General features: G+C 37.6%; 1 protein-coding gene across 5 annotated transcripts in view; it reads left to right on the top strand.

The window, feature by feature from the left end:
• Positions 1-244: 244 nt before the first annotated feature.
• Positions 245-13,693, top strand: part of NRG4 (neuregulin 4) — a 145,672-nt gene continuing 132,223 nt past the window's right edge. For all 5 annotated transcript variants that reach the window (XR_008380644.1, XR_008380647.1, XR_008380646.1 and 2 more), the window contains exons 1-4: positions 245-348; positions 556-703; positions 1,416-1,480; positions 4,278-4,371. Coding sequence is in view for 1 of the 5 variants with exons in the window: in XM_053594186.1 (XP_053450161.1) it covers positions 1,471-1,480; positions 4,278-4,371 (104 nt within the window). In the remaining 4 variants the exon portion in view is untranslated. The remainder of the gene's footprint in view (positions 349-555; positions 704-1,415; positions 1,481-4,277; positions 4,372-13,693) is intronic.

Genomic DNA, 13,693 nt, shown 5'->3' on the forward strand with positions numbered 1-13,693 from the left:
ATAAGTAAGGAGTCTAAAGAATGTGGTTTATTTCATAACTTTAAAACTTGGACAGTGATTTGGGAGTACAGCTTATTACAAATCCTTTTATAAATAAGATTTTGTTTCATTTGCAACTCTGAACATGCAGACTAAAGGGGGTGGTTCCTCGAACAGTGCCTGACCTCTGTGCACACCTTGGTTGGTCTTGACCTCACCCATATTGCATACTACAGCCATGTAAATCAGATTTTTGACGTGTTATAAAATGCAAGTCACAGCCGGGGTAGTCTGTAGTATTCAAAAACTTTTGGAATACTGCACAGCCAACTAAATTTATTTTCATATGAATTTAAGTTTTTATTGAGGGTAAGTCTTAATTGTTTGGAAAAAAGAAACTCAGAATGAGCCAGAGATTATCTGAAATCAAATAGGTAATATCTCTCTCTCTCTCTCTCCTTCCCTCCCTCCTCTTTCTCTCCCTCTCCCTCCTCTTTCTCTCCCTCTCCCTCCTCTTTCTCTCCCTCTCCCTCCTCTTTCTCTCCCTCCTCCACCCCTTCTCTCTGTTTGTATAAGAAAGAGCAATTGGATTTGGGAGAAAACCTTGGTATTACACCTGTGTTAATGGGAAGCTGTAGACTGAGATTTCTGTTACAAAATCTTTGTGCTTAGGTCAGGAGTAAATGGCCTTCAAGGAACAGAGCTGAGAGCTTGTAATCATAACGTAAGTATAGTACGTCTCTTCAGATATGTTTTAAATCCTTTGAATTTGTTCTAGCAAATGAGCTTACACATAAGTATGTCATTAGCTATTTTGCTTTACCAGATGCCAGACATTTTTTAAAAGAAAGGCATGTGTAGACTGGTAAATGTGATGTCTATAGGAAACTTAAAAGTGCTTTTATAAAAGTTTTAACTATAGAAACATACCAATTTTAAATGCTGTTAAAGATTTTTCTATAGTACTAGTTTGTCTGTTTTAAATAAATTGAAAAATTGGAGGTTGCCCATTTTACTTAAAAGTCAGATTATAAATAGGCTTTATGAAAAAGCAAAAAGTCACTCCGGGTCATTCAATCTCCTTTATTGCCCCGTGTCTTTCATATGAAGTCTCATGGTATACTACTATATTAATGATGTTTACTAAAGATAAAGCTTATTAAACTTTGCTGCAGGGAGATATTTATGATTAAATTACATTTTTCAGGCAATGGTTTGCACTTATACTATTTAATGTTGATCTTTTAGTTTTATGTGTTCACACTTTTTATTGATATAAGTGTCTAAAAATATATGCGGTAAAACTAAATTTTTTGGTGGTATGTAAATGTCTTAATTTTCAATATTTAAGAGTATTGCTATTAGATATTTGACATCATATAATATCCTCAAAAGGAGATAATTTTTCCTAAGTTATTCATTTTAAACTGTTTTAGGTGCTGTTTTTCAATGCTAATTTTTGACCAAGAATGAGACGATTTAAAAATTAAGATGCCAACAGGTAATTTCTTATAAGTTTATGCTTTTGACAATGTGTGTCACATACATTGTCAATAACTAAAAATAGAACAATAACTAAAAATGTATATTAACACAGCTATATTGTTCCCATCTGACATTTTTCTGGAAATATGAAATAGTATGATTTTGAAAGATCTGTAGTTTTATGTTATAAAGGAAGAAGAACCTCTGTAAGCTGACCACCCAAGGGACTGCAGCAAACTGGTCAACATGCAGAGGTGATGAATACAAGGAACTAAGTCTACTGTACTGATACACACATGTGGTGCATGTCTGGTCTATGAAAATTAGGTCAACTTCAGGAGGTGGTCAGCTATGGAGCTTCTACTCTATTTTATTTTAGACTTATGTGTTTTATTTGTTTTTATATACTGACTAATTATAGCTTATTCTGTATCTGAAATCAACTTCATAAATAATAAAGTCAGTGGCTGGGCGTGGTGGCTTGCACTTGTAATCCCAGCACTTTGGGAGGCTGAAGTGAGAAGATTCCTGGAGGTCAGGAGTTCCAGACCAGCCCCTGGGCAACATGGCTAGACCTTGTTTCATCAAAAATAATTTTTAAAATTAGCTGGCTTGGACGGCTCCTGTGGCTCAGTGGGTAGGGGATCAACCCCGTATACTGAGGGTGGTGGGTTCAAATGCAGCCCCAGCCAAACTGCAACAAAAAAATAGCCAGTCATTGTGGTGGGTGCCTATAGTCCCAGCTGCTTGGGAGGCTAAGGCAAGAGAATCGCCTAAGCCCAGGAGTTAGAGGTTGCTGTGAGCTGTGATGCTACAGCACCCTACCGAGGGCGATAAAGTGAGACTCTGTCTCTTAAAAAAAAAAAAAGAAAAATTAGCTGGCTGGAGTGGTATGGACCTGTAGTCCTAGCTACTTGGTAGGAAGGCAGAAGGATCACTTGGGTCCTGGAGTTTGAGGTTGCTGTGAGCTATGATAACACCACTGCACTCCAGCCTGGACAACAGTGAGGTCAAGAAATCAGCCAGGTCCCTTAGCTTCCTGAATTGTCCCATTTCACTGCCTCTAGGGTTATTTTCCTCCTTCTTGAACTGAATGATGGTGAACACATGTTGTAAAATAAAGGAGAACAACTTTTAAAAAAAATTAAGTGAAAGAAGAAGAAAAGAAAAAAATCAGCCACAATAAAAGTAGATTCAGAGATTCAGTGATAGGCATTCAGATTAGATGAATTTTTTTTTTTACTGATAGAATACCAGACGTTGAGAGATGTCTAGTTATAATCTAGTTAAAAAACAAGGGCAGTATTTTAACAGTGCTAAAGTTACATTGCACCCTCAGTGGAAAACCATAGGTGAAGACTCTCGTGATGCTGATGCAATGAAATGTTAATTGAGATTTCTTGTGAAAAGTGTTTTGATTATAATAAAGCATGGCATTGTGTAAAAAAGGGAAAAAAACCTAAAAAAAATTTTGGTTACTTAACTTTCTTCTTTACCAGTTAAATTCTCTAGAGTTGGTTTCCTCTCTACAATCTCTTTACTTCTATATTTATGATGTCATGTTGAAGTAGGTGCTTCTCAATCTACAGTAATAAAGTTTAAAATTTCAAATTCTAATTGTGGAGATATCTGACTCATAGCAATTGTATCTTCATGGGCATGGACATCTTAGTGGAAAATAAAGCTAGAAAAAAAATTTTTTTTATTTAGTATACTTTTTAAAAAATGCCAAATTAGAGGCCTAATGGGAGTAATGTCATTTTCTTTTTCTCATAAGAAAAGGGTTATTTTCTAGACAGAAACAATCAGGAAGTAACAATGTGTAATTTTAAAGCAAAGTAACTCCCCCCTTTACACCTGAAAGATAAAGTATTCAGCTATTTTTTCTTCTTATCATAAATGAATTCTTCTATTTTTAGTTTGATTTTTTTTCTTGGCTTTGGTTTCCAGAAGTCAAAGGAAAGGGTTTTTTGTTTTGTTTTGTTTTTTTAAAGATAGTGGGTCAGGATGAGGTCGGAAGGGAGGAGAGGTACCAAGGGAGAAAGGGAAGGCAAAGAGAGCAAAGAAAGATAAAGGAAAGGTCAAACATAAAGAAGCGTGGTGAGGATGGAGACAGAGGAGGGAGAGAAAAGAAACAAGAGGTCATGGGGGTTTATTTTCTTAATATTCTGAAAGATTTGGCTGTATATGAAGCAATGACTTAGGTTTATAATTGAAGTTTAGAACTTTAGGTATGTCTTTACAGTTACTAATAGCTATTATGTAAAATTACTTTGCCAATCAAAACCTTACATGATTATTTTTGGAATTTTACTTTAAGACTGTCATATAGGACTGTTTAAAGATAACTTTGGACATAAAAATTTATCTCAATTATCTAAATCTTATTTCCACCACAATTTCAGATTTTAATATATTTGAATCCTAATAGGAAAAATAAGAATCAAAATAAAACCTTGGGACAGGGAAGCTCTAAGTAATTCTACAGAATCTCTCTACTCAATAAGAAAGGCCCTGTTTATATTCTAAGATCCTAATCACTTTTTAATCTAACTAATACAGAGATTCTTTATTTCTATTATGTAGCTTCTGAATCCATTATAATTAGTTGCCATATCTTTAGGATGGATTAAGTTTTCCCTCAAAGGGATAAAGTTCCTATCAAATAAGGAATAAGATGAAGTCTTTTACTTTGAGAAAAAATTCTTAACTCTGAATTTTAGAATTGCTACTTCATTCTAAGCTAATTATTCCTTGTTGCATTAGGAAAAATTTAATTGCCTTTCTCTATTTTATACATGTATGTGTTTTAGATCACGAAGAGCCCTGTGGTCCTGGTCACAGGTCATTTTGCCTGAATGGGGGGATTTGTTATGTGATACCTACTATTTCCAGCCCATTTTGTAGGTGAGTGAAATGGACTGGGGGAAGAGGGTAATTTTATTTTTTAAATCTACTAACTTGAGAAGTGATTAAAAAGTAAACAAAAAATGTTAAGATGAAAACATGTCTTCATATTTACCTAGTGTAAAATTATGCTGTTAAAACCAAACCAAAACAAAGTAACAAATAAAAATCTCACTCATCAGGGTAATGGTAGTTTCTAGCCTAGACAGATTTCTTAGAAATAATCCATTCAAATGAACTCTCTATTTTAAGCTATTTAGGGGAGACAGTCTATATTTAATATTACTGGCAAAACAGCTAGAAAATTTACTAATATCAAAAGTCCAGCATGAAATATTTTGTTAGGAGCTTACAATACATAAATACGTGATAACTGAGTTGGTAGCAAAACTTACACTTGATATATTAAAAGGAAATTGAAGAGTTAAGTTTTTCTAATGATAGTAGCAAATTTAAAATAAGGTATCTTAGCTACTCTTGTTTAAAAATAATTCATTTTGGAAGTATAGATACAGCCAGTAATCAATAAGACTTCAAAATAGTAACTGTATAGCTGGCCTCCTGTGAGGATTTAAATGTATATAATAATCCTCTTTTAATACATGAGTTGGCAACAGAGTACTACCATTGAGGCCCATAGACTGTGAAGTTAACAATTAAAAACCTCAAGATATTATGGGGGCAAGACATGATTGCAAGAGGGACTTTACCTAACAATTGCAATCAGTGTAACTGGCTTATTGTACCCTCAATGAATCCCCAACAATAAAAAAAAAAAAAAAAAAAAGAAAAGAAAAAACCTCAAGATATTTTGTAATGTATGTGAATTACTATTTTTTGTTCTTTAACTTAAAGGAGACGCATATAATCTAAATTTAAAATGTTGCTGTGTAAAAGGATGGAAAAGTCAAAGTCATAGGGAAAGTTAAAAATATTGGGATTTAGTGTGGAGGGGAGGAAGCCCAAAGTAATAACCTCATAATTATCTTTAAAAGGTTTTAAGGATTTTCATATGGGGGATAGTACCTAAGTGTTTCTCCTTTCAAGTCTCTCTCTCTATAGGGGGATGGGGAAACAAACTAGCAATTACTCAATACCTGTGTGCCTCAACAGTGTTCTTTTTTTCTTAAATTTATTTACTGAGATATAATTTATGTATGATAAACTGTGTTTATTTAATGTGCTCAATTGATTAATTTTGATGAATATTTAGACCTGTGAAGTCACTGCACTACACATCAAGATCTATAATATTTCCATTGCCCCCCACCAAATTAGTTTCTGATCCTGTTCTTTATTTACATTTTAAATCTTCCTCAAAAACTTTAAACAATAGAGAAAGAGGCAGGGGAGACCTTAGAAAATAGAACAATAAACAGAAAATGAGAAATTAAGTGACTTTTGGGTCACACATGTAGGAAGAAGAAAGAAATGGCCTTTGAATACAATGCCCAAGTTTTGCTTTACCTTATATTCATTCTCAATTCCTTCTAAGGGGAAATGGTATTCATAAAAGAAAACTAGTATGTTCATCAGAAGAAGTACATTTAATAATGAAATTTTCAGGTACATTTTTGTTTCATCCTAAAAATTTTATAGCTTGTTATTCAGTTTTAAGTTTAAAAATTTTTTCATTATGATTTATTCTTTAACCTATGGAGTTTCTTGTTATCCTTTTTAAAAATCTAATTTAATTGTATTGTGGTCGGAGTACTTGGTCCATCATGCTGTATACTTAATATTTGTTTGTATACTAGGTATCTGTTATACTGCATTGAAGAAGTTGAAAGAATTAGGAGTTTTGGAATTTGGAGAGTCATTACAATGGAAAGAATCCTAGGTTGTCACCCTGCTTTTACCTTGGTTAGATGCATTTTTGGTGTACTTTCAAAAAGTTACTGATGAAAGACAATGGCCAACTTTGCTGATAACCCACACTAGGTTTTAAAATGTGTCCTTTTTCTTCCTAATTACAAACTTCCGGAGTAGTGATTAAGGAGTAGTGGAAGCCATACCCCCAGGGGCTCATGCGTGTAGTAGGTGGAGAATGAAGCAAGGTGCTGTGTCACACAACAGCAGCATGTTCTGTGGGGTTGGCCCCTCCTGTGCAGTGTGAATGGCGGGATCTGGAGTTGGTAAACACCCTGAAGGAAGTGAAGCAGTGGAGGGAGGGACAGCAAGGAGACTGAGAGGAAAAGACAACATAGTGACTGCGGGTTCAGTGAAGTTGAATGGCAAATATATTTTTGATCATATTTTATAGAAATAATTTCCAGTGCTCTTAAGACCACGTTTTTAATCTAGTCCTATAGGCTGTACTACCAGTATTTCAGGGTACAAGAAGCAAAGCCCCTTCTTAGAGTTCTTCAAGTGCCCTTTACTGACAAGGCCTAACACTGTGCAAACTGGTAAAGGAGACATGTTGTAGGTTCAAGCCAGTTCCACAAAACTAGGTCAAAGGTGGGAGATTTGGGGGTGAGAGATGATAAATAGGTAACTGGCATAGTGAGTACCCTTTGGCTACTCACCTTCTGTATGTACCTTCTACACATTTGAACTTAGAACAAGAAATTCTTGCATTTACCCAAATGAAGAAGCATCTAGTCCCCAAAGCCATTATTTTTATAGCTAGTAATATTAATTACTTCTCAAATTTCCTTATAGTGAGGCTGAATGTATTATTGCGTAAAGACTCATTGCTAAGGTTAACCTTCTAAGACAAGAAGAAGGAAACGGTTAATATAGCCAAATGAACACCTACACATGACAGGAGAAATTATGTATTAGTGGTTTTCATAATTAACTATTGGAGAGACCATAGCTGGCATCTATGGCATCCTTCTCCCAGACCTATTCTGTACTTTCCCTTGTCTTCAGCCATAACTTCAATAGGCTTCTTACCTGATAGAGAGACCCAAACCCTATTTCCAGGAAGGTTTGCGTCCTCAACACTCCTGCCTCTTCTTGCTATAATGTGCCATTAACCTGTACTATTGGGAATAGACATACTGGCAGTGTTAAGAGGCACCCTACAGGATCCCCTGGCTTCAGGTATAGTCTCACTTTCCCTTATTACACATGTATAAAATTGGGATCAACCACTCAAGCTTGTAGAGTAACTCACTCTTCTTACTTTTGGTTTAGTGGCATGAAGAGCCCAAAATGAACAGGTAGAAGTCTTCTGTTTCAATTTATTGTTTTATTCCCTGATGAAACCATTCTCTTTGGGGACTATGTATGATCTCTGTACTCTATAGGGATGGATGAGAATTAAAAATTCAGCAAATGAGTTATCAGGTATAACAGTGACTGAAACCAGTACCATTCCACCTCTGAATTCCTAGACCCATGTATTCTGACTATGAAGGAAACAGCACTCCATGGTGACCTCTGCGTCAAAACATATATTGCACACTGTAAGACAGAGCCTTATTATTTAGGGTGTTGTCGCCCAGCTGGCATCATTCTATCTTTAACCCAGATGCTTCTGAGTGGCAGCATATGTGGTAAAATCAGTTAATTCCATGGACATGAGCTCAGAGCTTCTCTCCCTTGGCCATGAAATTAATTCCATGATATGAAGCAATGTTATATAGAATATCATGATGCTTTATTAGCAGAAAAGGTGAACCTGGCCAGGCATGGTGGCTCATGCCTATAATCCTAACACTCTGGGAGGCTGAGGTGGGTGGATTGCTTGAGCTCAGGAGTTTGAGACCAGCCTGAACAAGAATGAGACCCCTTCTCTATGAAAAAAATAGAAAAACTAGCCAGACTTAGTGGTGCATGCCTGTAGTCCCAGCTACTTGGGAGGCTGAGGCAAGAGGATTGCGCAAGCCTAAGAGTTTGAGGTTGCTGTGAGCTATGATGCCACAGCACTCTACCCATGTAAACAAAGCGAGACTGTCTCAAACAAACAAACAAAAAAAAAAAAAACAAAAGGCAAACCCATATTCAGAGTGTGTCTATTACAGTGAGACTAAATGTCTGCCTCCCTCCATCATGAAAAAAGGCATAGTATAATCAGCCTATCACCATATGGCTGACTGTCCCTAGAAAATGATGTCCTGCTAGGGACTCAGTGTTGGTCTGTGCCTCGTAGACTTAGTGCTCGGTGGAGGCGGCAGTTGGGTCAGCAGGAAGGGAGGTCCATGTCGTTGAGCTCATTCATATCCTCCCTCTGCTACCATGGCCACTTTGTTCTTGGAGCCACTGAGCTAGCATTAGAGTATCTGAAGAAAGAGGATGACAGAAAAAGTGTTATTTTGATAAGAACACATAACCTGATTAGTAAGAGCTTCCTCTGCAGTGAGTCTTTGGTGGGCCACTGCATTGGGCACAAGTATCTTCACAGGCTGTGTCCATTCCAAACATCCGTTCATCTTCTGCTTCTTCTGCTTTTCTTGTCATCAGTCCTCCGTCTTATTATCTGTATATGCCTTAGATACACAGATAATAAGTAATAATGTATATGCCTGTAGAGCAGTGGTTCTCAACCTTCCTAATGCCACCTAATGATGCAACCCTTTAATACAGTTCCTCATGTGGTGACCCCTAACCTTAAAATTATTTTCGTTGCTACTTTATAACTGGAATTTTGCTACTGTTATGAGTTGTAATGTAACTATCTGATATGCAGGATGTATTTTCGTTGTTACAAAGGGATCATGACCCACAGGTTGAGAACTACTGCTGTAGAGCAACTGCCCATGGACCCATACTTGTGGTCATCATTCCACATAAAGCAGACAGTGTATGTTCAAAGTTCTGTCTGTTGAGAGGATTTTCTTTTATGAGTGCTCATTAGGTCACCCCTGGATGGGCTGTGATGCTGTAGCTATCCACTTTGGAGTGGTACAAGCATGTTATTTAGATCCACTAATAAACTGAGCTCAAACAGTTTCTTCCTTAGTTGGTCATAAGGAACTCTCCAGGAAGCTGCAGGCATAGAGGTAATGCAACAGAAGTCAGAGCCTGTGACTTACTTACCTTGATCTTATAGGCCATTTGCATTTGACAGTGTGCATACTCAAACTTACAGCTAATTGAGTCAAACAGCATGCAGCTCACAATGGGAAGCTCAGGTCATGTGGTCAACTGATGCCCCATGTGGTATCTTCCATAGTCATACATGGGGTCTACAAAGGAAAGCAACTACAGAGCCTTTCAAAGATATAGATGATGCCCTTGTTAATTTATTATATTTATTAATGCTGTACTGACAGGAGTGCCTTCTAGGGAGATGATGTGATGAGGTGGACATGCAGATAACATATGATAGATCCACTCCAGCATTCTTGCCACTCTAACCCCTTATGTTCCCTCCTCTGTAGCATTCCATGGAAGCTCCAGCGTTTCCGTCTCATTACACACAGGCCACTGAAACCAAGTTTCAGTCAACCAAATAAGTAAGCTATTGGCTTGTACAGCAGGAAGTGGCTCTAATGCATTAAATCCAGAATCTCTAGTAAGTGTACCTAAATCAATAAATTCATCTCTCCTGAGTCTGATGCCAGAATCCACTCCAGCACACATCCCCAGGATGGGGACACACACACACACACACACACACACACACACACACACACACACACACACACACACACACACACACAATTATATAATCCTTTGGTATGTAAACTATATAAGCTCTGTCTTCTTGGGTCCTAATGTGTACATTACTCCTAGAGGATACTAATATATTTGACCCTAGTTATTGGACTGGTATAGTTTTAGCGAGTTTTGAGGAGGACAGGTGTCCTCTTGTAAGGCATTTACTCCAGGTTAGGTTATAGTGGGATTTTTAATCAAAGGACAGCTCCTTCCACTGGCAAAGGAATCTCAGGGAAACTTGGGAATTTGAGATTATTGATTTAACCTGTCCTCCCAGTTTTAGAGGCCCTTTCTCAATTCCTTGATAGTCACATAAATTTGCCAAGACTATGAATCCAAGTAGTATGATTCAGAAGCACAATTCAGAAGTAAAGTTTGGGCTAGATTTTAGCAAAAACAGCCCTGTGGCTAAAAGAAATGGATTACTTTAGAGTTGTTATTGCAGCTTTCTTTTGGTTCTCAGACAGGATTTGAGCTGCTTTTGTTTTCTTTCTATTAGTGCTCTAGGGCACTCAAGGCAATCTATCCTGCACCTTATGGCCATTATTACTACCTCTAATAGTGAAGTGCTCCCAAGGCTGGCACTTCATCAGAATTCATTGTCATGCCACTGATTAATAGCATCCTGTTTCCTGTTGTCAAAGAGTTTATTTCTACACTTATGCCCAGGGTGTGACCAAGTCAGTCCCCAAATTTTCTTTTAATTTGTTTTTATTTAAAGAGTTTCACTATATTTACCAGGCTGATCTCAAACTCCTGGGCTCAAACAGTCCCCCCACCTCAGCCTCCCAAATAGGTAGGATCATAGGTATTCATCACCATAGCCCAAGTCAATTTTGGTTTCATCATTTCCAGTCAAGAAGCAGAATTAAAAAAGAAAGAAAGAAACACAATCCAAAATAGTAATTTGCACAAGGAATGTTTAATGCAAATAATTGTAAAGTTTGAAAAAGGAGATTAACTATTTCTAGGGTAGACTGAAGGCTGTGGTGAAATGTAAAGAATACATAGGAATAACAGATGAAGAGGGCAGCCACTAATTTGGAATTCCTCACCTTCCCACGCTGAGTTTCACACCTTATTGAAGCGAGTGAGGCTCTGGGTTACTGTATGGGGAAGCAGCTTGCTGAGGTGCCTTAGGCCAGCACTGGTGAGTAGGAAGCTCCTCCATGGATTGCCGGAATAAAACTTGTTGGGAAGCTCCCTGGTGCAGTGCCGCAGAGACTGATGGGAGGATGTGCTGCTCGATTTCCCATTTAAAGCTACTTACTCACTGCCACAACTTAAGAGCCAAATACATGCACCAAAGGCAATAAACTAAACCTCTTCCTTTTTTCTGAAGCCTGACCTTTTGCATTTAATTTTCAGCAAAACAAGCTGAAAATCTCCATTGCTTACTACAGGCATAAGATTGTGCCAGCTGGCAAAGGAGAAATGTTTACAGGGTTTAGTTCCAGTATTACAAAGCAGGGCAAAGAAGAGTGGGTTTGGAGCTGAGAGGAAATAAATTCATAATTGGCATGTTTTCTTCTTAATGTCTGTAAGATCTGTAATTATGTCCCCTCTCTCATTTCTGTAACTGATAATTTATGTCTTCTCATCAGCAGTTTGGCTAGACGTTTATACATTTTATTGATCTTCTCAAAGAGCCAGCTTTTGGTTTCATTGATATTTCTCTTTTGTGCTTCTGTTTTCTACTCCACTGATTAATAATCTTCATTTCCTTCTGCTTAATTTGCATTTTAACTCAGGCTTTTATTCAAGTTTTTTAAGGTAAAAGCTTAGATTATTGATTTGAGATCTTTTTCCTTGAATAAGTATTTAGTACTGTAAAATTTCCAAAAAGCAGTATTTTATTTGCATCCTGTGATTTTTGATATGTTTTCCTACTCATTCAATTCCAATTACTTCCTAATTTCTCTTTTGATTTCTTTGATTCATAGGTTATTCAGCAATATGTTGTTTAGGCTGGGCGCGGTGGCTCACAACTGTGATCCTAGCACTCTTGGAGGCCTAGGTGGGTGGGTTGCTCTGAGCTTACAAGTTCCAGACCAGCCTGAGCAAGAGTGAGACCCTGTCTCTAAAAAATAGCCAGGCATTGGGGCAGGAGGTGGAGGCAAGAGAATCACTTGAGCCCAGGAGTTTGAGGTTGCTGTGAGCGATGATGCCACAGCATTCTACCAAGAGCAACAAAGTGAGACTCTGTCTCAAAAGAAAAGAAAAGAAATATGTTGTTTAATTTCCAAAGATTTGGGAATTTTTCCAGATATCTTTATATATTTTTTTATTTTTCTTTTCCTATCTCCCACTATATTATTTTTTAATTAAAATACATATAAAATTTATAATCTTAATCATTTTAAATGTACAGTTTAGCAGTATTGAATACATTTATAATGTACAATCATCACCATCACTCATCTCCATAACTCTTTTCATCTTGTAAAACTTAGCCTGTACCCATTAAACAATAACTCCCATTCTTCTTCCCCAAAGCCTCTGGCAACCACCATTCTACTTTGTTTCTACGATTTTGACTATTCTATATACATCACATAAGTGGAATCATACAGTATATTTTTGTAAATGGTTTACCTTGCTTAGCATAACGTCCTCAAGATTTATGTATGTTGTGGCATATGCCAGAATTTCCTTCCTTTTAAAGGCCAAATAATATTCCATTGTATGTATATACCACATTTTTTTTTAAAACAGAGTCTCGACGGCCTGTGGCTCAAGGAGTAGGGGACACCTGTGGCTCATAGAACAGGGGTGGTGGGTTCAAGCCCGGCCCCAGCCAAAAAAAAAAAAAAAAAAAAAAAAGACAGAGTCTCACTTTGTCGCCCTAGGTAGAGTGCAGTAGCATCATATCACTCACAGTAACCTCCAACTCTTGGGCTCAAGCCTCAGCCTCCTGGATAGCTGGGACTGCAGACACCTGCCACAACGCCTGGCTATTTTGTTGTTATTGTTGTTGCACTTGTCATTATTGTTTTAGCTAGCTCAGGCCAAGTTTGAACCTGCCACCCTTGGTGTATGTGGCCTGCGCCTTACCCACTGAGCTATGGGGAGCCACCACACCCAGCTACTTTTTTTTTTTTTTTTTTGAGACACAGTCTCACTTTGTTGCCCTTTGTAAAGTGTTATGGCATCATAGCTCACAGCAACCTTAAACTCTTGGGCTTAAGCGATTCTCTTGCCTAGCCTCCCAAGTAGCTGGGACTATAGGCACCTGCCACAATACTCAGCTATTTCTTGATTGTAGTTGTCATTGTTTGGCAGGCCTGGCTCTGGTGCCCTAGCCGCTGAGCTGCAGGTGCTGAGCCATGCCCATGTATTTTTAAAGACAGTGTCTCACTCTTTTTCAGGCTGGTCTTGGGAGCTCAGGCAATCCACTGGCCTCGGCCTCCCAGAGTGCTAGGATTACAAGCGTGAACCACTGTACCTGGCCTGTATATGCCACATTTTGCTTATCTATTCACCTGTGGATGGATATTTGGGTTGCTTCCACATTTTGCTGTTGTGAATAATGTTGCTACAAACATGATATTACAAATACATCTTTGAGATCCTGCTTTCAATTCTGTGGAGTATATACCTAGAAGTAGAATTGCTGGATCATACGATAATTCTATTTTTAATTTTTTGAGTAATTACAATACTGTTTCCTAAAGCAGTGTACCATTTTACATTCCTAACAACAGCGTAC

The sequence above is a fragment of the Nycticebus coucang genome, chromosome 6, assembly GCF_027406575.1.
Source record: "Nycticebus coucang isolate mNycCou1 chromosome 6, mNycCou1.pri, whole genome shotgun sequence".
Classification (NCBI taxonomy): Eukaryota; Metazoa; Chordata; class Mammalia; order Primates; family Lorisidae; genus Nycticebus; species Nycticebus coucang.